This window comes from Anas acuta, chromosome 3 (genome assembly GCF_963932015.1).
Source record: "Anas acuta chromosome 3, bAnaAcu1.1, whole genome shotgun sequence".
NCBI lineage: Eukaryota > Metazoa > Chordata > Aves > Anseriformes > Anatidae > Anas > Anas acuta.
The window spans coordinates 115,573,086-115,600,670 of record NC_088981.1 but is presented as its reverse complement, the minus strand read 5'-3'; the positions used below and the strand labels follow the sequence as shown (position 1 = coordinate 115,600,670).

The 27,585-nt window shown below is 40.6% G+C and overlaps 1 protein-coding gene across 1 annotated transcript; it reads right to left on the bottom strand.

Annotated features, from left to right (window-relative positions):
- RP1L1 (RP1 like 1) lies at positions 1-27,132 on the bottom strand. The gene is made up of 3 exons (XM_068675129.1): positions 26,494-27,132; positions 8,958-9,123; positions 1-6,503 (listed from the first exon to the last, which is right to left on the bottom strand). The coding sequence occupies exons 1-3, from the start codon at positions 27,130-27,132 to the stop codon at positions 1-3; spliced, it is 7,308 nt and encodes a 2,435-aa protein (XP_068531230.1).
- Between the last annotated feature and the right edge of the window lie 453 nt (positions 27,133-27,585).

Sequence of the window (27,585 nt, the reverse complement as noted above, 5' to 3'; positions counted from 1 at the left end):
TTAGAAGTCCAGGTCATCCTGATCAATCTCATCAGAGTCTTCTTTCTTTTTAATAGCCTGAACCTCATCAGTGTGTTCATCCTCCTTTGGATCTGCACCTTCAGCATCTGCCTGTTTCTCATCTCCCAAAGGATCAGTGCATGAAGATGCTTTGTCCTCTTCTTCGTCCTCGCTATCAGGATACATCTTTGAAGGTTTGCTGCTCTCATCACTTTGAACCTCTCCATTGGGGTGCTCGCTCATGGATTTCGTATCTTTGCATTCCTCTTCACTTTCATCTTCGGACCCCTTCTGGGATTGCTGTGAGAACTTTCCCACAGAAGAAAAACGGAAAAAGACGACTGCTTTGCTCAGAGTCTTCAGCTTTTTTCTGGTTTTCTTGCCTCTGTCTCTCTTAGAAGACTTGCTGTTGCCATTCTCTTCACGTTTTTCATCATTTTCCTCATATTTGTCACCATCTTCACTGTTTTCTCCCTCAGCTGAGCACGCCTCATCCTCTGACTTCAAATTTGCATCTTCCACCACCTCAGCCTCATCCTGCTCAGCTTCTTCATTTCCTTCTGCAGCATTTCCTTCAGGATTGTCATCAGTCATGCAATCAGCATCTCCTCTACATTCAGATGTCTCCTCCTCATCATCAGCCCCAAAGTCCTCACCCTCTGGCTCCTGTGTTTCTTCAGCTTCGTTGTCAGTTTCATCTTCAGCTTTAGACTCTTCTTCAGATTCCTGCATTTCATTTTGCATTTCTTCTTCTTCTTCCTCTTCCCCATTTGCTTCCTTCTCCTCTTCCTTTGTTTCTTCTTTATCTTTTTCTCCCTCTGTTTCCTCTTTTGCTTCTTCATCCTCTTCTTTTGTGCTTTCTTCTTCTTCCACTTCCTCCTCCTCCTGATTTGCTTCCTCTTCATCTTCTTCTGCTTCTTCCTGCTCCTCTCTTGCTTCTTCCTCCTCTTCTTTTGCTTCCTCATTTGTTACTTCTTCCTCTTCTTGCATCTCTTCTTCCTTTTTGGTTTCTTCTTCCTCCCCCTTCATGTCTTCTGCTTCCTCACTCTTTTCTTCCTCTTCCTCCTTCACTTCTTCTTCCTCCTCCTCTTTGGTTTCCTCCTCATCCTTTACTTCCTCCTCTTCCTCTTCCTTTGTTTCTTCCCCCTCCTTCGCTTCTTTCTCCTCTTCCTCCTCTTCCTCCTCTTTCTCCTCTTCCTCCTCTTCCTCCTCCTCTTTCTCCTCTTCCTTTGTTTCTACTTCATTCTCCTTCCCTTCCTCCTCTTCCTCCTCCTCTTTTTTTTCTTCCTCTTCCTTCCTTACTTCCCCCTCCTCCCCTTCCTCTTCCTCCTCCTCCTTTTCTTCCTCTTCCTCCTTCTCTTCTTCTTTTGTTTCTTCCTCTTCCTTCCCTTCCTCCTCCTCCTCTTTTGTTTCTTCTTCCTCCTCCACTTCCTCCTCCTCTTTTGTTTCTTCGTCCTCCTTCATGTCTTCCTCTTTTTCTTCCACTTCCTCTTTTGTTTGTTCCTCTACTTCCTCTTTTACTTCCTCATCTTCTTCTTCCTCTTTTGTTTCTCCCTCTGTCTGCTCTTTTGTTTCTTCTTCTTCTGCCCTCATTACTTCTTCATTTTCTTCCTCCTCCTCTTTTTCTATGTCTTTCTTCTTTTCTTCCTCCTCTTCTTTTTCTTTCTCTTCCTCTTTTTCTTCCTCTTCATCTTCCTCCTCTTTCACTGGCATTTCCCCCACTTCTTCTGTTTCTCCCTTTTCTTCTTCATTGGTTTCTTCATCCTTAACCTCATCCTCCATCTCACAGTTTTGACTCTCTGATTTTGGCTCTTCTAAATCTTCATTCAACATTGAGCCATCCTCTTCATTTAATACTGCCTCCTTTTCTTCATTCCCTTCCACTTCTGTTTCACCTAACTGAAGTTCACCCTCATCATTCTCCTCATCTGGATTGGTGTTTTCTGCTGCTTCCTCCACATAACTGCTGGGAAGTGCTTTGCTCTCCTGGGCTGCTTCTGAGGCACGGGCTTCCTCAGGATCATTTTTCTTCCCCCTCAGGATCTGCTGTAAATCAAATGCTTTCATGACTGGGGCATTGCTAGCCACCACTGGGGTTTTTGTGGGCTTGGAAGCCATTTTTTTCCTCACACAAGTGTCACACGGGCAGTATTCCTCCTCACTTGGTTGTTCACTAATACTGGCCTCAAAAGCTGCACTAAATACCGTATCGTCATCTGCATCAAGTGATAAGTCTGATGTGTCAGCTAGCCTACTCTGGGTTCCATTCTTGTCGCTGAAGAGTGATTTTTTATGCATAGTCTGCAATCGTCGTCTCCTTTGCTCAGTTTGAAGTGTTGACTCACGCCTGAGTGGTTCATCTGGAGGTCTTGGCATCTTGGCCCCAGCTCTGCTTTTGATCTTCTTCAGCTCCTTCTCTATGCTTTTTTGTATCCGTTTGCTCACTTCCTCCTTCAGCTCCAGTATCATTTCATCCATCTGCTGGTTGTCCTGCAGGTTCCACCTGACTTTGAACTCATTCATAGCATTGACATAGTGAGCCATGAACTCCTTTTCAATTTTTTTCAGTAGTCTCAGGACCCAGATTGGGTCTGGATCTACTGAGTTCTGCTGGGCAAGGGATGCGCCCACACTGGTGGCGATATTGACCTTGGACTCTGGATCCTTTACAGACTCTTTTCCAAGATGATCATCCAAATCATCTTTCAGGTTTGTCCCACAGTCAGCATCACTGACATTTGCACCAATGTTAGTGGCTAGCTGATCAGCTGCCTCTTCAATATTTTCTTTTGGGAGTGCTTTGTTTACAGCTTCAACTTCTTCAACAAGAACTTCTTGTTCTCCATTTTCAAGTAATTTGATATTTTCCTCGTTTTCATTTTCTCCCCTTTCCTCCTGACCGTTTTCACAGTTACTGCACTGATCCTCCTTATTCTCTTCTGCCTTCTGAGTTACAGAGTCCTCTCTAGTAGATCGTGCTTTTTTCTCACCTTTTGATTTTGAGCAGGCTGTTGAAGGTCGGGATGAATGCTCTTCCTGTTTACTCTGCTCCTCGGCCTCCATCTGTTCAGTGGCAGTCTCTACATTTTCCACTTGCCCATCTGATTTTAATTCAACGGTTTTCTGTGCCAATAAATTGCAGTCCCTGGCACCAGCTGTACTCTCTTCTCCTGAGCCACCAGAACCACTGCTAACATCCACCCCAGAGGAGGACATGGGAGTGAAGTCATCATCTACAGATTTGGGGGCTTTAAACCCACAAGCTGTCTTTTCCAGCGCACTTGCCTCTAGGCCTGAGCTTGGACCTTGGACACTTTTTTCAGCTGTGCGTCCAAACCACAGGGCTTGAAAAATATTTAGCAGCTCCATATATCTTGGCTTATTTAAACATTTTGATTTATTTGATGGATCTTCTGACTCTTCATCAAGGAGCTGGAGACTGGCAAGACAAGTAATCAAGATGTTGGCAGAATTACTCAGCTTTCTCCCCATGGTGGGGGACACTTCGGGCAAGCTGTTTGATCGGTCAAATTTTGCTTCATGTTTTGAGCTGAGCAAGGCCTTCATGATCTGGACAGAAGTCTGGACAGAGACTGGCAGGTCTCTTCTGTTGTTGTTTTGGCTGGATGTAACTGACCGGCTGCATTCTGCTTGGTCGGCCTTGGCAGCTTCGGACAACGTCTCAGCAATTTGTTCCTGATTCACACACTCTTCAGTCCCTTCATCAACAGCTGTGACTTCTGCTGTCTCTTTCTCCACTTCATCCGCTGCCTCATTTTCAGCTTCCTCTGCATTCTTTTTTTCAGCTTTTTCATCCTCTGAGATTTCCTCGGCATTTGTACAGTACGACACCTCAGTGGCTGCTTCTACGCATTCCTCTTCTGCACCATCCTCCATTTCATATTTCATAAGCAATGTTTCTGCAGGGATTTTACTTAGCCATTCTTGCACAACTTCTTCTGGAGATGTGTTTGGCAAAATAGATGGCATTAAATCACTCCATTCCTCCTGCATTCCTGTGTCTTCTAGCACTTCCTCCACTTTTCCATTACAAGAATCATCAAGCTCTTTATTCTTCTGATCGTTTGCCTCAGTTGCAACTGATTTAGATCCAAAAGAAGTTGGTTTGGAGGAATCTACAATTTCTTTCTGTTGTCTTCCTGTGGTAAGCACTGACTCAGTGCCTATGCTGCTAATGGAGGAGTTCTTCAGGATAGCTGACCGTATTTTTTTGCTGTTTGGCTTGCCTTTTGGTGGGGCAGGGTAATGCATACTGCATATTGACACAGTCTCTGACAGTGAAACTCTGCTGGAATTTGATGTCTTCACATGAAGATTTCTGGTTTTAATATGCCTCGATTTTGAAGACTGAGATATGTTTGATTGTGAGCATCTGTCATCACTTTCCTGGGATATCTGTGTCAACAAGCATTTGTCTTTTTCTTCTGACTTTGAAGAGATTCTTGAACTGACACTTGTAGGATTTCCATTCCTAATCCCAGTCTCAGCTGAGTGGTCACCTTTTGAACATACACTCTCACTTATACTTCCGTGTCTTGAAGAAGGGGCCTCTGAATTCATCTTGTAATGACCCTCTCCAGCTTTTCCATTAGGGCTTGAAATACTTGAGCAGAGAGATGATGGCTTGCTATTTTCTTCCCCATGGCTTTTCTTCTTTGAGCCTTTTGAGGATTCACTGTACCCCTTGGTGGTACTTTTTGAGCTTTTATCCTCAGTAACAACAGCAATTGCCTCTGCTTCACTAGTAGATGAAATGTTTGAGTGAAAAGACCCTGAATTATGAGACATGGGGTCTGCAATAGATTTTTTCCTGATTTCACATGAGCTTTTGGAGTAATTAGATACCCTGCTGCATGATCTTAGATCTTCTGCATATAAGGAATTCTTTTTATTCTGAGTGGATTCAAATGAAGACACAGACATTTCAGACCGTGCATCCAAATGAAGATGGCTGTATTTGCTCTTCCTGGACCCTCTGGAAGAGCAAGAGGCATTGCACTGAATGATCTCATCACTATCACTTTTCCTGCTGTTCCTGTCACTAACTATGGAACAGGGGGTTCCTTGTGTAGAGCATTGTTCACCTTCACTGCTCTCATCTCTAACTGATTGGCTGCGCTTTGTTTTTGCTGAAACTGAGCTGACTTCATTGATTTCATTTTCTTCTTGTTCAACCTCCTCAGCTTCTTTCTTAGGGCAGGACTCACTGGAGAAGGAGGAGATCACTGCATTGTCTTCTGAGTGGCCATCCTGTTCACTCTTTGCTCTTGGTGTGCTACAGTTAGTAGACCTGCTGTGCACACTGTTGGCAGGAGTGGAGCACATAGCGTTATCTTCTTGATTGGCCTTCTGAAGGCTGGAGGAGGACATGGTCCTACCCACACTACTTGTTTCCTCACATATATTCTTGCTCTGTCTGGACTGCAGAGATGACTTTGATATGACACTCCCAGCTCTGCTGCTTTCAACCTCCTCTGCATCATGCTTTAAACACTTCACAGAGGAAACTTCAAAACAATTTTCATCATCCTTTTGTGAGTTGGTTTTACTGGCCTCATAGTCTTCAGGGGCTTCCTGAGTATCCAGGTTATTTTCACAGCTTGAATGTGATACCAAGCCCACAGATGAAGGCCTCTGACTATTGCTTGTGCTTGTCCGGGTGTACTCTTGCTGGTCTTCTCCATTGGAAGCACCTGTAGACAAATCACTTCTACAAGTACACTTTCTAATAGATCGATACGCCACTCTGTTCTCTATAGTCTCTGAGTAGGATGAGGACTCTTGCACAATGTGCTCAGAGAATTCTTCACTGGATGTGGTGTGGAGACTATCCACAGAAGCCTTTTTTTTGTGGATTACTCTCCTCCGGGAAGATGTGCTGGAGCATGATGACCGTGTGTGCCAGGTGCTCCGTACACTGGGCTCCTCCCTCTGGGAAGTGTGCATGGGGTTTTTCCAAATGTCATAGTCCTGGTGTTTCTTGCCACAGCTATGACAATGAGCCTCATCACATTCAGATTCCTCAAGTTTTGACATGTAAGAATCGACATCACAGGGGTATAATGAGTCATCTGCCTCCGAGCTGGCTTCTGGGTTCATTTTCTGTATAGGGTCTACTCCACTGTCCTCTACACCTGACTCTTCACAAGGCATCTGGTTCATCAAATTTGACTTTCTGATTTGGGTAGACCATTGCAAAGTCTCATCATTTAGCAAGCGGAAGCGGACTTTCATCTCAACGGACAGGCTACCATCCTTGTTTACATGTACCCGCTTCTCTATGTCATCATTGACCAAGGAATGGACCAGCTCTCCAGGTTTTGTATGCGAACAATTGTTAGAGAAAGGCGCGCCAGTATCTGGTGAGGCAGCGAGACCATTTGGATATGACTTTTCTGATGATAAAGAAAATCTCATTGACCTATTGCTTGATGCTGATCGTGGATGGATGATGCTTTTTTTGGCTTTCAGTCCAAAGTTCACTGGAGTTTGAAATAAGTCAAGAAAAGAGAGATGAAAAGAAATGTTAATTCATATAAGGATGACATAAAATACATAAATTGAATCCTCAAATTAGTAAATATCGATATTAGTCTATTAAAGCTATGCCAGTTTACATAATTTGAAAGTTTGTCTTTGACATGGTGATGGCCATAAATGTTAAGTTAGAATAAAATAGAATAGTTTGGAATTAATAGTCTGTAGCAAAAGCTTCTAAATCTTAACTTCATATTTTTTAATCTAAATTGGAATACAAACATGTTTTTGTTGCAATACATGCCAGTAAGAAAAAACAAATAAAAACATCAAATAGAGCAATGCAGTCTCAGAGCTACCCTATTAATCACATTGCAAATATTTTCGTATTTTACTGTGCATGTTCTAATTCTTATTCAAGTGGAGGAACATACTTGGAGAAGTGACCCTCTTCTTTAACCAGCAGTCAAGTGTCATACATTTATTCTGCATCATCCACTTCTCCACTCACATGCCAGGAAACATAGGTATGGCCATGTAGAACAGAGCCACACTCAGTACATACATGGATGTGCCACTATGAATAATTTTAATACTTATTAAAACATAAAAGGCAAATCACAGAATCACAGAATCACAGAATCACAGAATTTCTAGGTTGGAAGAGACCTCAAGATCATCGAGTCCAACCTCTGACCTAACACTAGCAGTCCCCACTAAACCATATCCCTAAGCTCTACATCTAAACGTCTTTTGAAGACTTCCAAGGATGGTGACTCCACCACCTCCCTGGGCAGCCCGTTCCAGTGCCTAACAACCCTTTCAGTAAAGAAGCTCTTCCTAACATCTAACCTAAAACTCCCCTGGCGTAACTTTAGCCCATTCCCCCTCGTCCTGTCACCAGGCACATGGGAGAACAGGCCAACCCCCACCTCGCTACAGCCTCCTTTAATGTACTTATACAGAGCAATAAGGTCACCCCTGAGCCTCCTCTTCTCTAGGCTGAACAAGCCCAGCTCCTTCAGCCGCTCCTCGTAGGACTTGTTCTCCAGGCCCCTCACCAGCTTCGTCGCCCTTCTTTGGACCCGGAAGTATATGGAAGTATAAGTTGGTGGTAATTAGAAAAAGTTGTAGTCATAGTGTGATAGTGAGGGAATTTTAAGAATTTTAATCCAAAGCACATTTCTGTGGCCCGATGTCATGGTCTGCACAGATTTACTGAGGTGCTAGACCCTTCAGTACATTGCTATCAGGCAGAGCACATTGCTATCATGCTTTCTAGCAAGACATGGATTTATCATGTTCCTAATATGTCCATTATTTTGTTCAGAGCTTACTTGTATATACAAGTAAGGCATCTGTCCTTCTGTGGGCATGTGGATATGGAGCTGAATGGAGGGCATTTTAGGAAGGAAGTATGTAACAAGGAGTACACTGATCAAGATCAAAAACACATGAAATAGCTACTGACTATCCATCTTCATGCATTTGAACTGGCATGTTTTTTCAGTCCCCTGATGGACAAAGAGCTTCAGTTTGTTCTCACTGTTCTCTCCATTTTTTATGACTCAGAGAGTAAGTGTTTGAGGTCTCTGTCTTTAAGTTTCTACAATTAGTAGTCAATGAACAAGTGAATGCATTCCAGGCCCCTGCTATTGACAATGGGGAGAGGAATGGCCACCTCAGGGCACACTTTATTTCATCCTAAAACAAATCCCTAATAGAGGTGAGACGAAGTGCCCTTTAGAGATGGGCAGTTTCTCTTCATCAACTACTGAGGGTGGCTGGGATAACTATCTGCAAAATCTTATATAACTCATATAAGGCGTATAAGAAATATCATCCTGAGTAACGCATTGCATACTCCTCCTTGAACATCACCTTTCCATAAAAACATGTTTTGTTTCCAAAGGGCTATGCTGCAGGTAGCTGTTAGTTCTCTGGTGTTTGAAATGACCTTCACACCCTGAAAAGTTATATGTCATTTAAAGAAAGTACAAGAGAATCTGAGAAACCAAGTCTCCTGCTGACAAATACAGGGCATCCGCCGGTCCTGGTGCAGAAGTCCTAGTGTTATCTGACTGACAGACAAGGAGACAGAAGATTCGTGGGAAATCTCAAGGGTTTGGGGAGTCTCAGAGGCAGACACAGGAAAGGAGGGAGTTCTGGAAGGAAAAGAAGACACAGAGATATGAAAGAGGAAGGGAAGTCAGCCAGACACGGGGAACATGTAAAAGAAAGACTGGAGGGTGTAGGGAGGAAATCCTAGAAGGAAACCAGAGAAAAAGAAGGGGAGGATGGAAATGCCTGGGAGGCAGAGAGAGGGAAGTACATTTTGCAAACGAGGCAGTGCACATGAGATCTGCACATTGGGTCAGTACAATAGGTGCCTGTAATCTCCATGTGGTGGGACACAGGCCTGGGGATGACTGCGTAATGTGCCCCAGAGTTTTCCTTACTTTCATTGTTTTCGTTGACATTGTTGCTGTTGGAACGGGGAGCCAGGTCGGGCAGCTTCTCCACCGAGTGTTTCCTCAAATTCTCCATCGACACAGGTTTAAATGGCTCCCGGCCGACGCACACCAGCACGTTGGGGCAGTGAAGCAGAGCCTGCATGCTGTCGATCTGGAAAGAAAAGAGAAAGATCACCATGAGGTGACAGAGTAGACCTACATTTTACCTTCTAGATCTGGAATCAACTGACATTTAGATGCCACTTCAAATAAACCTGTTTCTGGAGATGTTACAAATAGTAGAGAACTTTGGAGTCTCTCAGAGATTGTCGAAGGAAGGCTCCCTTGCATTGTTCTTCCATTGAAGGAGAAGCTCTGTTATGTTTTAATTAGATCTCACAAGATAGGGAAGAAGTGGGAGAGATTGACTAAGGGAGGGGGATATCTCATTTATTGGAAGTTTTACCTCTTCTGGGAAAGAATTAAGCATGATAAATACGGCATTGAGGAAGGGGGTGGAATTGGTGGCTTCTCAAGTTCTCCTATAGAGAATTATACACTCTAATTCTTCTAAGTCCTGCACAGAACAGTAATTACCACCTAGCAAATGCTTCATACCAGATTGATCGTTTTCTCCTTTCTACTGCTCAGAAGTTTAGAAATGTGAGTTTTCCTAGTACTACCTCAACTATGATCTCAGACAGTACCTTGAGCATTGCCTCTGTGATGGACTGTATGGGATACTTCCTCAGCATGGGGCATCCCTGTTAAGGACTCATTCCTCCATAAGGACACAGGCTTACAGACTGCCTCATCACCTCCTCCTCATGACCTGTTGCTGGATTATGCATGATGTATTTTTTGGCATCTGCAGCTGGTCACAGGGAGCAGGGCTAAATGTAGCAGAAAGTCACTTTTACCAAGCAAAATGTTTAAATAGGATGTGAAGTAGCAGGACTTTTTATTTGTGCAGTAAGATTGAATCTGAGCTGTCAAATAAAACACCTGGTGGCTACTTACCAGGGTTGAGAGGGCTCTCTTGCTGTCTGAGAGGGCTTCAGTGGCCAACATTTGGCCACTGTTCTGTTCGGGGGTCTTATAGCCATGCTAGGATGTCTCTTCCTCCTCTGACTGCTACAGCAGGAGCACGTCTCTGGAGCGTATGGGGACATTCGATAAGAATTGACTATGTAATGGGCTACCAAGATGTGAGCTAGTCCTGGTGGTGGGCTGAGCACTCCTTCGCCCTTAAGATGCACCCTGACCTGACCGCATCACTAAATCATCAGCTCTTTAACTAGCGACTGAGTATGGAAGAGAACAAATCCCAGAGGCACTCTGATGACAATTATGCAATTGTCACACATGCCTGGCACACTGAAGCACGAAGAAAAGCATCCCATAACTTTTTCTGTTGCCAAGGAATGCAGAATCAGGCCCCCTTCAGAGCTCAAGCCCTTAGTTTGTGAACTGCTTCTGAGGTTTCTTGAGATTTGTTAGACAGTACGATAGATACTGAGAGATTATATTGAGAGATACTAGGATAATAGAGTTGGATGTTATGCAAATAAGAGAACAGATGCATGAGCAAAGATTAAAGAACAAGCAAGACGTGGAGAATTACACTGAAGATCCTGTTGAATATATCTAGTAAATTTTCTTACAGTAAAGCATATGGCATCTTTTTTTTTTTTTTTTTTTTCTGTGGGAATACACTGTGATCCCATCACTCTCCCATTATTTTTTATTTACTGTTTGCACTATAACAACACTTGCAACCTGAGGCCCATTGTATTTGGGGCTGTAAAAACCAGCTCTGAAGCTTATGTTAAACACCACTGTATGCAAAGCAACAAAACTTCCAAATCTACATTATTAGTATCATGAAGCAAACAAAAAAAAAAATAACCCACAAAGCTCAATTTATGTCTATTGCTTGTCATTTGTCAATAAATCCAATCTTGCCCCAAAGGAACACTTTCTAGCTAACTCAAAACATTTATAGAAAGTCTATAATCTAATAAATGTCAATATTTTGAGTAGGCTCTTGCTGCCTGTATATTTATTTTCCTTCTTTACTTGCCCTTTCTTTTCTGTTTTCTTATTTATTCCATTAGTTAGATCTTTCAATGTGTCCTCATACAAGTAGAGAAAAATGGGGGGAAGGGGGAGCAAGAGAGAAAAAAATAAAGAGGGAGAGAAGGAAAATAATTAGAAATGAAATCCCTTTTGATCCTGATGTTAAACAGTCTTTAAAGCCTCACTAGATTCTGGAAATAACTTGTAATTGTAAATGACAGTTTTCAGTGAAAGCTACTTTTTGCCCAGGTCATTTCCCCACCTGGTACTGTGCCTGTATACAGATGCTTCAGTTACACTCATCACCATTACAGTCTATGTGCAGAAAATAGATGGTGCTAATGACACAACTTCAGCAATCAATGGAGCTGAGCCAGCTGAATTATTGAACTTACGTTTATTGCACAAACCAAGTCCTTTCATATGGAATATACTTGTGTTGTGTAATTTTGAATAAAGGGCCTGTCATGCAGTGTTTCTGGCATCATCAGCTCTTTAGCAGCATTTATGCCTGTAAAATAGACCTCCTTCTTCTTCTTACTATCTTGCAAGCTTAATCTCTTTGAATTAATGATTGCAGAAATCCACCTAAGTTTGGAAAATCCGTACTTTCCAATGCTTTGTTGTTAAAATGATTTAAATAGTTGTAACTACATATGAATATTTTATAAGAGTTAAATAAATCTCATTCTTCTCACATTGATCTGGTTTAATGCAACATCCATTCTGCCAGGGAAGTTGAGTGCTGTGGGGTTTGAATTAGAGTTCCTCTCGATTTGCTCAGCAAAAGACCTTACCCTCGTTGCTGTTATGAATCATATCCTAACAACAGGTCACTGCCTGGACTAAGAGGCCAGACATCTTCAGGGCAGTCAGCAGGACATCTTTTACTAGTGCTAACCCTCTTGGCCCTTTATAGTGACTTGCATCTCTCTCAGTGTCTCCTGGGATGAGGTCCATTCATTGCTTCTCCACCTTAACTCTCTTGAAGGCATTCATAGGAATTATTTCTAACAATAAGGGATCAGATTCTGATCTTGTAGGCTCATGCCTACTGTTTGCTACTGAATGTGCTGAGAGAAACAGCAGCCCCATTTCAACCACTGGCTGTGCTGGAGACTGCATCACCCTGCTTACAACAGGAAACAACGCAGAAACTAGGAGCTTTCTTTTGCTATCCCAAAGGAGAAGTGATGCTGTTCTTCTGCTTGGATGTGACAACCACTGGATTAAGAGTTATTGCAACTCTTTGAGGCTGTATTTTCCATGCACTTTTTTTGTCATTGATTTTCATGCTGGGGGGAGAAAGCAGAATTTCAAAGGGAAAATTGGTAAAATAGTTTGAGGGATAGGATTACAGGATTTGGCAATAACTCTGTGGCTAAAAGCAGACACAGTAGCTATTCATATTTCAGAAACATGTGATCCCTAGAGAAAGAAATGAAATACTAGATCTGATTAAATTCAATTATAGAAGAATAATCTGATGATGAACCACTGTTCAGGATGGATGAGAGGGAGGAATGGTTTTGCAGAGAAGACAGTGCACATTCCAGCTTATGGGATGCTGCTGTCCAAGGCTGAGATGTGCCTCCCTGAGCATGATCCTAGGCTAACTCTCAGGAATTCTCTTACCCTACTATGACCTGTTCTGGATCCTTGGCTTTGTACAGTGCTTTTTTAAGCAGCTTCTAACATGGGAAGATATTACCATCACGTCTTGCAGATAAGCTGTGAAGGATGCCTGTGAAGGAAGATGTATCCTTCTATAAAGGTTGAAAATGGAGGACAGGAAGATAACAGATTTTTCCTCACATTTTTGACATATAAATGTTAGGTGCCTAGGTGCTACTCAATCAAGGCTGTATAGTCCATGTAGAGAGGGTAATTCTTGAACTGTGCATTGGACATCTCTCTTGGTGTAAGAAAAATCATCCTCTAGAGATGCCTCTTTCTCCTTTGGTATAGGAACAGCTTGCAATGACTAGGACAGATATAGACATCTGAGATAAGATGAACTCAAACATGGCCATTGAAAAGGAAGAATGATCTGAGTTGAATATTGAATACTGGTCTCCAGGCTCCCAGCCTTGTGCTTTTTGTTGAAAGTCTTATTATTTCAGTGAGTTGCTCCTGTTAATTTCTATTTTAGGAATACAGTTATTACTAACTTCAGCTATATATTATCATGTGTAGTATAATCTCAGTGTAAGGAAAATCAGTAGTAAAATATGTCAGGTTAAAAATTATAGATGTGGGGTGAAGTACAGAGACGATCCCTGCAGTAAAAATTAAAAGGTTTTAAAATGCTCTTTATCTTCATTGCAACAGGTTAAAACCCAGGACATTAAAAGCTGTTGTCCAACCTTTATTGAAGTGGCTAATTTATTTATTTATACAGGAAATTCCATTTAAGCATAAGAAAAAAATAATAATTGTGAAGGTGGTCAAACACTGCAACAGGTTGCTCAGACGCTCTGGGGAGTTGCTATCTTCCAGATATTCAAAACCCAACCAGACACAGCAATGAGTAACCTGTCCTAGCTGTGATTTAGAATTAGGGGTTGGAGAAGATCTCTAGAGATCCTACATCACTTCAGCAATACTGTGATTCTGTGATTTATCATTGAAGAGGTGGCTGTTGTTTTCATAAAGTCACCAGACTGAAGATTAATGTGGTGGGACTCAAGAAAGCAAGAGGTTCTTATTTGCCTTAGTGGTCACAACCAGCAGGGAAAAATAAATGTTATTAGGGTGGGATATGTTTTGTTCTAAAGTAGTCACCTAATAAAACCTCAAGTATTTGTCGTTTTATTTTAACATAGAGGAGAAAGAGGGAAAATATTAGAAAATGCCCCAGAGAAATAAAATGGTGGTTACTGATTGGCCTGCACAGAGATTTTCCAACATTAAAATTTTCTTTGCTTGCTCAGAAACGCCGTTTCCTTTTCTGAGCAGGGGCCTGTAAGGAAATCCTTCTGGTAAACAGATTTCCCACTTCCCTCAGGCTGTCAAATCAAGATTCTTGAGTACCCGTGGCAGGATACCATACTACAATAAACAGTATTGGATCTCGGTTCAGCATAGCCCTTACAAACTAAAACAGCTGACCACAAACACTCAAAATCTGGTCACCTGAAAGAATTGTGTTGGAGAAGGGAATGCCCTGCCTAGTTTTTCCATTAATTCATTATACTTGCTTGTAAAGGTCATGTTTTACAATTTAGGTTTCTTGCATATTTGGTGGAGAGCAGTCAGTATTTCTAGGGGACTGGTTGTTTCACCCCAGGAAAGCCACCTGATACAGGTGATGCATCCCCCATTAGACATGTCTGTCTCTTACTGACTAGAGAAAAAGGCAAAAATCTCGGTGCACTTGTCTAAATGTAGATGCCTAGAGCAATTTGAGATGTTGCAGGCTTTCTAAGATGTGTATAAGATAAATATCAGACCTGTGCTCCACGAGACTACCACCTGAAACCCAAGCAGGACACATCTAACACATTTATATGGAGATGGGTAGAAAATTGTCTTCATGTACAAGCTCAATCCAAAAACATGGTAACTACAAGAATATTCTAGTCTATAACAAATGAACAGTCAGGAATGAAATACAAGAAAATTAATGGCTTGTGATAGATATCTGTGAGGGGTTAGGAAAGAGTTCCTTTGGATCTCTCAGTGCCCTGCTCAGGCTCCATTCAAGCCCTCCTCTGAGTTCCCTTAAAGTAATTACCCTATCATATGAGGTTGTGGGAAGGCTTGCTCACAGTTAGAGGCACTTGCAATTCAGACACAAAAGCCACTAAACAAAATTTACAGGGAACAGTCTCTAGCAGTTTACTCTCAGTGGGCTGAAATAGACTCCCACTAAAGTTTTATTGCATAACTCCTGAAAATGAAATGATGTCTCTTGGTTCTACTGTAAGGCCTGATCCAAATACCACTGGAACCAATTGGGACAAACATATTGACCTCTACATGGACCAAGATCAAAGAGAATTACGGAGGCTGTGAGTGAAGTTCTGGACCAGGAAGCAGAAAATTTGTTGCCAATACTTATCTCTGCTGAACAATCTTTGTTCATATCAGTCAACTTCAGGCCCCAAAACTCTGTGGTATCTTTAAACATCAGGTGTTGTCATGTGAAAATATAAAAAAATAGCTGTGCTTTAAATCTGCACAGACTCTTCCAAGGAAATGTTGGCAATGTCCTTAGTTTTCAATGAAGTCTTTGCACTTCTGACAATGTAACTATGATTTTACAAAGCAATAAAACTTTTGTTTTCTTGTGTGCTTCATTATACTATAGCACAAGAACTTCCTTTCACTATGGGGTATGTCATATATGTATCACCTATTGTGTTATTTAAAAACAAACCAATAAATAAACAAATAAAATAAAATAAAACAATTTAAAAAAATGAATAGAATTTAATTACTCTGAGCCCCATTGGGAAGGTGACCCTGTGTGAAGAAGAAACAAAAAGACCTCATCTCTTCTGAACTACATCTTTTTGCTCAGCCTGGGTTTGGTCAGTTGGAGAATGGACTGTCTCCATAGATGTTACTGTACATTACTGAGCACAAAGGGGCTGTGATCTCAGCAAGGACCTCTAGGTGCTACTGCAACACAATTAATAATATAACAACCATCAATATGTAAAACAGAAGAAAGACCGGCATAACATCTCTAAGATAAATAATCTTTTGCTTATTTTAGAGAACATGGTGTGCCCTGGCTCTTCCCAGGGAGGAAAGGCCCTGTGGAAGCTGTACTCATCTCAGAAGCTGAATAAAAACACCAGTTCCTGATGAAGGTAAAATACAGGAGGTACCCTTTGCTTTTCCTCTGCTGGCTGCCAGCCAACCAAAGACATTTGAAAGAATCAGGGAGAGAAAGACAGAACAGGGAAATAATGCAAGGCATGGTTGAGATCACAAGTCCATAAGCTGATCCACCTTTCAAGGGAGTGCAGAGATGTGAGGGAGAAACAAGAAAAGCTTGTAACAGACGTGTCCAAGAAAAGGCTAACGGGCTGAGTTCATTGCCTATCGTGCTGACTCATTCCCTCATTTCCTTGATCTCTTTCATCTGTTGCTTTTTGGGTTTCATTCAGATTTACAAACCCTTTGGGGTGCAAATAGCATTATCGTTTTGTAGTTGCACTCTATTTAATATAGGGGGTACAGGCTCTGAACTGGGGTATCTCAGTTTAGCAGTAATAAATCATGTATTTTGTTAATTTGAAGAACTCATTTGCCAATTTTGCACTGAAGGAATTAAGAGAGTGGTTCTTCTGGGGAGTGGTTTTTTAAAGCTATGCTAATCTGTTGGTCAGAATGTGAGTAATGGGGTGTTGCCACTCCATGCCCAAATACATATTAGCAAATTAGCAGAAGAAAAGAAGGTGGAAGGTACAAGAAAGAGCATTAATTGACCTTGCTTTCTCTAACATCAGCACGGGCAACCCCTTACACACCCTGCTGCAATGGAACGCCCCATTTGCCACCTGTGGAAAGGTTGGTGGGCCTTGTGGACATGGCATGGGTGTGGACTTGATGAGCAGCCAGAAGGCTCTCCCATCACATGAGAAGAAAGGCAGAGCAAGAGCTAATATTGAACTTAAAATGGGGAACTGGAGTATAGAAATGGATCTAATACCTTACAAACTGTAGCACCTACATGACTAGTCCAGAAGAAACTACAGAGCATCCATTTTTCTCCCATGGCACACCAAAATTCATATGATTTCCTACAGGCTGTATCAAACCTAGGGTCATAAAATCTATATGCAGAAAGCAGGACAGATGCCAGTGTCTCAGAAATAGCAGATAATTTGCTAAGCATATTAAATGCTGCTACACCTATTTGATAATTATATCATGGGAATAGGAACCTGTCTGTTATTTCAGATGCTGAAATGCAGCAATATTAGATGATTGGTCATACCAACACTTCTCAAAACATCAGTCTACTACAACTGTTCAGAGATGAGCTGAAGAAACATTTTCCTATGAGATGTCCAGATTTCTGTTTTGACCACTGTGTAAAACTTCATGAAAAGTGATAGCTCTGGGAGCTGCGATCTGGAAATCAGTCCATGAAGTGTTCAAACAGCCAAGCAAAATATGTGAAAGATAAAGTAATAATGCACTTCACTGCTTTCTCTGTCAACCACAGGCAAAGATCATGTTTACCTAATATACTGCTGGCAGCTTTTCCTTGAGGACTTAAAGATGCCTTTTTCCTGCATGTGGCACTTTGCGCAGGCATAAAGAAAATGTTTTGAGTTTGGCCCTGGTCATAGTTTGGACAAACACATCCTTCAGCAGGCCAGGGGAAATACTGCAATCAGGAGTTCAGTGGCTAATGGAAACTGTTTGGGTAGCAGCAGAAGAGAAACACTGCAAAGAAAAAGAGGAAGGAAGAGTAAAGGATGAAAAAAAGGCATTTAAAAAAAAAAAAGTAGAAAAGCTTTAAAGAAACAAGTGAAGAGGATTACAGTGAGAAAAAAACTGATTTACAGCTGGGTGCATTTCAGAGGACAGGCTGCTAGGATCGTAGTGCCAGGATTACTTCCCCAGTGGAAGATGAGAATGTTTCTGATGAAGACTGTGGGTGTCTTTCTGAGGATTTCCACCACGTGCTGGATTGAGGCAGGGAGGTCTCCACACCAACCATGTTCACATGAAAGCTTTTGATGGCCTTTTCCCTACCAAGTCACCCCATCAGCTCAAAATGAGAATTTTCTGATTGTGAATCGTTTATAGAAACAGACACAAAATTGCCGTTGAGGGTGCAAATTTCAATGTAAAAGAGAAGAAAGTATTTCTTAGAAAGTTTCTCTTGCAGATATTTTCCACCTTCGGACATTGCTGTGATTCCTTCCTGGAGTGAGTTTGCCACCTGCTTCTTTGTCACTGGATTTATTATATCTGGTCCATCCAACATCAACGTTTGGAACTCATGAGTCAGACTAATATCAACCCCACCCCAAGTGCCTGGCCTCATCCTCTCTGAGGGCAGGATTAGCCTAAAAATTGACTGGTCTTGAAAAATGCTAAGCATTTGGTTCTAGTGATTAACCTTGTGGTAGCTGAGTCAGTGGGAAGGATATGGTTCATGAGATTAAGCTTTTCCCTGTGAAGAGAAGTTCTCAGAGCTTGCTCTTTTTATATGGGGAATACCTATACAGTTGGTGAAAAGTTACTCCGGCTGGAAGCTGTGGGGAGAAGAAGAGGAGCACAACATAGATGCATTACAACTAGCAGTACATAGACACGCTGGGACTGTGTACACAAACCTTCTGCTTCTCTATCAAGCCCATAGATCCCTCTGGCTTTAGTTCATGGTCTTGCCATCCTGGGCTTCTCTTACATGAAGTATTTGCACTTCACTGGGTGCCAAAGATACAGCCTACGATGGTCAATAATAGTATGTCTTGAGAAGAACAAAGCATAAAGAGAAAAACATCTGGCTGGAAACTCTGCTTTAATTGGACAGGAGATTTCTTTATTGATAACAGGGTCTCACTCCCCAGTTTTCTAAGTTTGTTGTACAAATAGTAAAGCTGGTAACACAGTAGAAGTAGCTCCCTGGTATTAGGTAGATTTGTCTCAGAATAAAGTTGCCCAAATGAAGAAGCAAAGTAATGAAAATGCAAAAGATAGTATCTTTTCTTTTTCCATTACTGGTAAAAGCTCAAAAATTGGCATTTGGAAAACTAGGTAGCTCTATAAAAGAATGTTGCTTTTACTTCAAAAAAAAAAAAAAAAAGTATTTCCAGAAACAGTGTTTTCTACTTAAATTACTAAAAGAAAATTCACAGTTATTCCAGGAGAGGGTGGAATTCTGCTATTCTTGGTACCCTAGGTAAGTGAATAAATAGAAGCATCATGTTAACAAATATTATTGCATATACTCAATAATATTATTGGAAATGTCTTCACCCTGGATTAAATTCAAAAGAATTAGAAAGTAATTACACTTTGCTACATTATTATTGAAAGAACAAAATCTCCTGAGGCTAAGGGAGTCATTTGCATTTGGTGTATGTTAGATAAGAAAGTATTAGATTCGGTATATGTTAGATAAGAAAGTGGCTAGCACACAGAGTCCATTTAACTACATCTTGTAAGGCAAGGGGCCAAATGATTTCAGGGCATCTCTCAAAGGTTCATAAAACACACCTGGATATGAGTCTTCTTATGGATCAGGTTCATGGAAAGTTTTGATGAGGTTTACAGATCGCTTGTGTAAATCTCATTGGAGTCATTGTGGTTTTGGCATGGAATCAGAGAATATTGAACCTGAAACCTGTGGTTTGTTTTTAGACTATGAGTCACACACATGGTGGGTGGAAATTGGTACAGCTCACTTGATAACAACGGTTCGTACCAGATGAGGGTCTGAAATTTGTTGCAATTATTCATACCTGAAGACAGCATGAAACCAAGTATCACGATGCATATGACAACACGCAATGAGAAAATTAACTATCCCAAGAAAGGAAATTATCACCTTTCTTCTATCATTGTTTATATGTGCACCACATTTTAAACCAGATCATTTACCTTCATGTATCCTATTTCCCTTTTCCATCAGGGTCTTGATGACACCTGTCATTAAGACAGATGAGCTTGGTAGACAGCCCAAACGTGAGTGGCCTTGAGGATGCCTGCGGGCAGTCTACAGATATCCTAGAAATGGCTATATGGATGTGTAAATCTGAGTCAGGAAATATGTCAGACAAGCCTGTTTCCTGGCCTTGCACCCTAAGGTCACCGTAGATGCAGTCATTATCAAGAATGATTTAGTAATAATAGTTAGGCCAATACCTTTACTAGTAACAACTAAAAATAAAGGTTCTATCTTTACCACTAAATGAAGTAATTCTGGATGAAGAGCACTGGAATACAGTTGCCTGTACTGTCAAATTCCTAGAATGGTCTTTGGTGCCTTTAAAGCCTGGATGAACTGGCACTCTCTCAAGCAATTCCTGGGCAGATCTGGGAGTTAGCACAAGGGAATGTTTTGGAAGATACATAGTATGGGTATGGTCACATAGTGCTGTTTGGTCTCAAGGCCAGAGTAGGTGCCCTGAGACTATTCTATCTACTGGAATAGCTGTAGCCCATAGTGTTACCTCTAGTTTATGAAGATCTGGATCTATAGACTCCTGGAGGCTGGGATTATATGATGGGGAAAGAATCACTTCATATGTGCCCTTCTATCCTTTCTCCAACTCTATCTTTCTCCAACTGGCCACTCCCAAAGATGGCTTGATTTGATCCAGAGTGGTTGGATTTGACACAGCTCCTTTTGTCTCTCATCCCAAAATCTACACGAAAACAGAAGCAAAATGAGGGTCCCTACCCCAAGGAGTTTCTAATAGCTAACCCTTTACATTCTCCAAGTAGTGGTGCCTGGGGAAGCATTTCTTCATTCCTTCAGTCATGATTGTTCCCTTTATTAACTCACACAGTAGTTCTCTGATCCCTCTAGGAATTATTGCATTTGAAGTTCATTCTGCAATATTTTCTCTTTTAGAGAAAGAGGGTCTTTCTGGTTATCTGCTCTGCTTCTATGCATAAAAGACTCATCAAATGTAATAACTTACGGTCAGCCTTGAGTGCGCCTAAGAAAAAAAATAACAAAACAGCATCTAAGTCTTGGCCAGACTCCAACAAACACAAATCTAGCCACATCCCTTGGAAAACTCTTCCGATGGTTGATAAATCCCATTTGAGAAGCTCATGGTAATTGCCACCAGTAGCCATAAACTATGTAGACTATTTGCCATAACACAATGTGGTTTCAAATGACATACAAGAAAGAGTACTGGATTTTAAGGAAGAATTTCTTTTGGTTTTGTTTTAAGTAGACAACCAGTAAAAGGATGGGCTAATGGTTCAAGTAAGTGCAGAAATCATGAGATCTTGGACTAGAAACACCTTCATGTTGCTGGCTTCCCATGACTTAGAGAATTCCTAATGACCATGCAGCTGGTGGATCCTGGAGGACTGCCATTTGTAAGTGAAATCCTCTACTAGTGCGCAGTTGCTGTCATGTAATACTACACATAATTTCTTGTATTTTAAATGTCTGTGAGGATTTCTGGCCTTTCTATGATCTCCATTTCTTTGCCCCAGGAGGCATTCTTCCCAGGCCAGAGGTAGGTGGTAGAGATCTACACATAGGTGCACTCTTCTGGGGTTCGACCCACAGAGAATGGACATCCACCAGATTGGATAATAACTTCCTAGAACAGAGATGAACTTTTTGTGATGGAGAAGATAACCTAGAGGTTTTACTCTAGCTCTTGTTATTGAGATATCTGTTCTTAGTAGAACATCTGGTTCTTTTTAGGGCAGAATTACACTAGATATCCCTAGTAAAAATGAAGCAAGCTGCAATTTTCAACAGTATCATCAAAGAGATCTTTAGATGTAGAGTTGCATGTCTTGTGTTTACTAATATTTAAACATATAAAGTACTTTAAAACAAGTTTATGAATAATTGGGTCTGGGTTAATTTCTCCTGATTTTATGCAACTAGTCTGAGACAGTCTTCTCATCTTCCTCTATAGTTAACAAAATGAGGCAATTACCTCCTAATAAGCTGATCAGATTTAGATGAAAGATCCAAGTCTATCTATTTTTTACTACACAAACTTACTTGCACACAGATGATTCACTGTCAAGTTAATGGCAAATCAATGTTAACCTAATCAACAGATTTCTCTATTTGGGTACTAAGAGCAATGCTCATCGAGTTAGTCACCTGGAAACCAACAACTAGAACCTTGACCTGGAAGGACTTAAACTTGCTGAAAATTTAACTTCCTTTTTTTTTTTTTTTTTTTTTTCCAAACTAAAAGCAATTGATGCTTAGGAGTATTTCCCCTTATACTGGCACAAAATCCAGTCTACTGTTGCTGTACAAAACATTGGTTTCACCTCAGTCAAAGTTTCTGGAGTAAAAATTTACTAGATTTTATAATTTTATAATTTTTTATAAAAAATTATATTTTTATAATATTTATTATTTATAATTTTATAGAGTAAAAATTTAAATGTGCAAATTCTAATAGAACCACTCTGGAATTATGCCAAGGTTGGAATAAGCATCTTTCAATTAATATTTCTACTGACCTGAGTTTCGTATAACTATAAAGGCTAATTCTGAATCCATAGCAATGAAAGACTCTCAGACGTAAGAGCAATCCAGGCCCCTTAATCAAGGCCATAGAAGAAACAACAAGCAAAGGTTCTGACCTTTCCCATAAAGACCATAAAGTGCTATTTTGAAAATGTGAGAGGTAAATAAGCAAACAAATTGAAGCAATATAGGAAAAAATAACAGCAAAATAAATGTGATCATAAAAGTAAGATCTTTGCTGGCCTCCAATGGATCTTGAAGCTACAACACCTTTAGCCATACTGTGTATTAGGATTCTGCATAGCCAATCCTTCTTCTGACTTCGTTCAATGGAAAAAAAAAAAAAAATATTCAGCTCATTGGCTTCATGTAAAAAAAGATTTGCTGTCTGAAAGGTATATTTTACTGTGAGTTATGACAGAATTCAACTTAAAGTTTTACTGTAAACATTTGTGGACTAGGTGGGCTACAAAAGGAAGAAAATGCTTTCTTCTCTGCTTTTTCAAATCAATACTACATGAAAGGAACGCATAACAACAAGATTCTTCCTTGTGTTTCTCAGTTTATACCCACATAAATGTATAATGGGAAACCAAAATATGTAATTTTGAAGTGTTCTGGGTTTACTCAACAAGATGGTAAAGAAATTAAAACAGCAGCACTGGGATAATATATGTTAATCATACATTTTCTTTCCGAGTTGATTTAACTTATTTTAAGATTGAAGTTTAGATCTGGAGTTATAGTAGTAGAAGAAAACAAAAGCAGATTGAAAGGGCAACACTTGCAGGTTTATGAACAGCACCTTCATTGATGGAAGAAGGGATTGATTTATCTGCAGGCGAGAAGATTTTCCTTTTTTTATGTTCCGTTTTCAAGACATTAAGGAAAAAGTGGCAGCAAAAATTACACTGTGAATCTCCTATTAAACGCTGTGAATTACATTATTCTAAGCCAGAATTAAGTAGTCCAGATACATTGCTAGGGAATAAATCTCTCTGTTATTCAGCTCATCTGTCATATCATGGGAATGAAAGCTGAATGTTACTCTTCTCCCCTGTCTCCTCTCCAGGAAATAGTGGTCTTTGCAATAAGACTTGCAACAATTTACATAGGAAAAACACATAAATACATGCATACGTATTAAAAATAATAGCAATAATAATAATTTGAAGGGCAAATAGTAGCAGAAATAAGGAAAATAGTAGCAGAAATAAGGAACTACCCAAGAAATACGAAACATCTAGACATCTTTGAATAGTCATGGAACAATAGAGGAATGATTTCATTGACACTAACTGAAAATAAAAACAGAAGCATAAAGGTAACAATAAAGGTAACATTTATAGTCAGAATTAATCTTAAGCACCAGTGAAGGGAGATCATTTCAGGAAATCCCCAAAGTGCGATAAATTCACCATTTTCACTTCTCAAAGAAGCCATTAGTATCTAATGAAAACTCTGGGACACAAGCATAGGGAACAGAGGTCTTGAAGATGAGGCATGGCAAGAAAACTTAAACAGAAAAGCAGAAATAGCAGAAATAGCTTTTCTGTTTAGCGACTTTTTTGTATCTTGAAATGTTTTGCACCCAAGACTAGGGTACAAGCTCTGAGAAGTCCTAACAGGAATGACCACTGAATAAACAGTAAAGAACAGGTAAAATCAAGAAGTGATTAAGAATGGTCAAAAAATAAATAATAATAATAATAATAATAATAATAATAATAATAATAATAATAATGACATCAACACTTTAAAAGTATGGTATCTTTAAAAGTAGTATGTTTTCCCAGTAAAGATACTAGAAGTCACATTTCCTAGCTATGAATCAGCTGACAACATTGATAGTCACCTATCGTGGAGATATTCTGCACAGGAATGAAAGCGGTGCAAATGAAATTAATAAGGTACTGAAAATGAAATTCCTGAGTATCAACAAGAGGGTTATGAAAATTTTCATATCTGCAAAATAAATCTCATGGGAATGTGGCTAGATTATGTGGTGGTGCTTGAACCCCACGTACATTTCTCAAGATGAAAAACTTGGGGGAGAAGAGAAGGGGCTGACCGGGGGGGATTTGGTGCAGGTAGGTCTCTAGGGGAACCCTGGGATTTATTCTTGAAAAGAACCTTATCACTATATAAAGGATAATCTTAAACTCTTTGGTACACCAGAGAAAATAATCTAGCTGCTACAAAGAGCATCGGTGTCTTTCCAATTGACATTCACATGCGGCTTGGGACATTTCCATGAACAAAGGTCCAGATGGCAGTGGGGATGAGAAGAATTCAAAACAAGTGACAAAGTTGTTGACCCATTGTCTCCTGAAGAGAACAACACAGATTGTCACCTAAACTGTCAGCAAAGATTTTAGCATGTACAATGCCTTTAGGTTCCAGTGAAGATGGAGGTAGAACAACAGTGAAGATAGTGTGTTTACAGAGAGGGAATTTATTATATAGCCTAGCTAAAATATTATTGTTTAAAATGAACAGGAGAAAGAGAATTTATAATGACTAGAGAGAAAACTTTTGCAAATTCACTTGAGTATCACAAGGAGAATATTAAAACTGCACTAGGAAGTAGGAGGCAAAATTTTTCTTTAGAAAAATGGTTGAAAATTCTTAAAAATCCAAGAAGAGAAAGTTACTACCACTAAGCAAGGTAATTATCTTCACACAGACTGAACAGAAGCCCAAATCTTGAAAACTGGAGAAATCACTGACAAAATAGAATGCTTATCCCTCGATTATAACAAATCTTGGTAGCAGGATGATTTTGTTGCTTTTTTCTTCTTCTTCTTTTTTTTTTTTTTTCTTTTTTTCCTTAATTCTCACTTATAGTAGTAAAGCAAGCAGTGCCAGACCCTGTTCTTCAGCACAGAGACCAACTGAAGCAGCCTGGAAGCTTTAACACAGGCTGGCCACATCCAAACTTCCTACAATTAATGATCCCAGGCCCTAACTCTTAAACCATTCTTGGGAATTATCTGGGAGACTGTTATTCTGGGCCAATTCTGAACCAGGGAGGTTGTTAAGAATTTAGCAGAATGGAGAATAGATGGATGAGATGCTGCTCTGACACATTTTTTTTTTTTTTTTTAGTAATATATATATTACTATATATATAGCACTATAGTTGTAGCTGTGGAATGTAGCAGAATTTCTAGGACTTCACTTTGCAAATAAATTGATGAAAGCTAGAAAACAAGAACCTAGCTGATTCCTTGGGTCCTCCAGGTGAGAACAGAGAGCTTTTCCGAAAGTAGTAGGCGTAGCAGAAAGTATTGGGATATGACATGTTGCCAGCTTAATGTCCTGTCCCTATGCCAAATCAATATGATGTATATTAAAAATGTTCCTCCAATTTTTCCCTTCCTGAATAATGTGACGTTTTAACCCAAATCATTTTAGTGGATTCAGAAAGTTCGTTTCAGTAGGGTTCAGAAAGTGACACCACAGGAGGATTTAACATTACCACTGTGGAGGTGGCACACTGTACTGTAAAGGTGGAAAATGTGGCAAGGAGTGGGGTGACTGCTCCACTTGGCTGAAAAGTGAATCAAGCTAACATGACACCTCTTCAGAAGAAGCACAGGTTACTCTACATTACAAAGAGATGAAGAAGAATTTAGGAGAATCTCAGGTTTGTCACAAAATACCTCTGGGAACAGAACAAAGGAGATGTACTTGCCCTGTATTTAGTATGAGTCCACCCCAACTAGCACATTCACCAAATCATCAAAAAAAATGTGTCTCCTGATCCCACTCATACACTAATCATATATGCATTTATTAATTACATTTTCATAATGCTGAGGAACCCACATCATAACAGGATCCCGTTCATTAGGAACTCCGCAACCAAGAGGCATAACCTATGAGCTGTCTTATTCTGCTGAATTTCTTGTTGTTACGTACAGAAAACTTAAGTGGGTGTTGGGGCATGCTTCCTGGAAAAAAAGTGGGAAACTCAATTACTAGAGGTTTATTTAGGGTTTTATACCCAGCTGCAAAGCATTAAGCTCCTCTACATCTGTCAGAAGTTGTCTCCCATTAACCCAAATAAGTATCTAATATATGAAGTTCTTGAATGGCTGACAGGGTTGTTCTACATCATCCCTACACGTAACTCATGAAGAATTAACTAATGTGAAACTAATTACACAAGTCCAAAGGGTCAAGACTGTGTGGGTAAATTTTTGGCCCTTAGAGCTACAGGATTTGCATCGCAGAGGATGATGTGATAACACCTGTTAGATTAACTGAGCAGCACCAGGAACCAGAGACACTTGCCTTCTTCCCATCAGCAGTGTAGAGCTTCTTCACTGGGAACTGCAAGATCTCTGAAATCTCATCGAGGAGCGTTTTGAAACTCCTAGCATTTCTGCGGTTCAAGATAATTGAGCGACGAAAACTGGTTTCTCCGTTCTTAACAAGAGTGATTTTCTTGGGTATTCTGGGGCCGTGCTGAGTGAAAGGCGTGGAATAATCTTCAAACCTGCCCTCCTGAGCTGCTCTTCTCAAGCTACTGGGTGGACGACTACTTCGAGGAGGGCCTGGCCTGTGTCCAGCAGAAGTTATGCTAATAGGCTTGACGTATTTCTTGTCAGAGCACAGGTAGCATCCTCCATCCTCCAGCTGGTCCAGCTCACTAATGCAATGTATTCCTCGTGGGGTGGTGATGGTCCGTACCCCAAACGGCAGTGGGACCCGGTGAGAGAGGTCATCCATGAGTGCGTTGAAGCTCTTGAAACTTCGCTGGTTGATGGCCATCTTCACTCCCCCAAACTGAGGATCCCCACTCTTGAAGAAGGTTATTTTTTTGGCCGGGGGTACCTGGGTGACAGTGCTTGCCCGAGCCACGGAGGGAAGGGGCTGATCATAGTTGTAGGAGCTGGTGGTGGACTGGTAGTCAGCAGGCACCTGAGTCATCCCTCTTGCTTAAAGGTACCTGCAAGAGAAGCAAAACTAGATTAGGGTTTGTTGGAGCCATGCAAAATCAATGCCTGTCTTGCATAGGAGAAAAGTTTGTTTTCCTCACAACTGTTTTACCATCTCTGGTTCATGAAAAGCAGATTCTGACACATGGGGTTTTGAGGTAGATACGAGGAAACACAGCAGCAGGAATAGCCATAACCCTGCTCCTCACAGTTAAACCATCCTTGTCCTGCAGATGCCAATAAGAATTCAGTCAGTGTTAGTAGCCCTGAGGCACAAAAGCCATGAGTCAGACCCCAAGCAAAACCCACAAAAAATGGTATTTGCGTAATGTTGTCCTTTTGAGCTTTGTGTTTTGCTTATACTTTTGAGGTTTTCTCTGAAACTGTCAGAGACAGTGATTACTTTGGTTTTATTTTTACAACCAGGGAGCTGAAATTCTCATGC

Bases quoted from the DNA above. Each gene is read 5' to 3' on its own strand.
- RP1L1 (XM_068675129.1), bottom strand. From the start codon at position 27,132: ATGACTCAGGTGCCTGCTGACTACCAGTCCACCACCAGCTCCTACAAC. The intron at 9,124-26,493 runs GCAAGTGTCTCT...TTTTCTTTCCAG, and splicing joins ACACTGCTGATGGGAAGAAG to ATCGACAGCATGCAGGCTCT. The intron at 6,504-8,957 runs GTAAGGAAAACT...TTCAAACTCCAG, and splicing joins TGTCAACGAAAACAATGAAA to TGAACTTTGGACTGAAAGCC.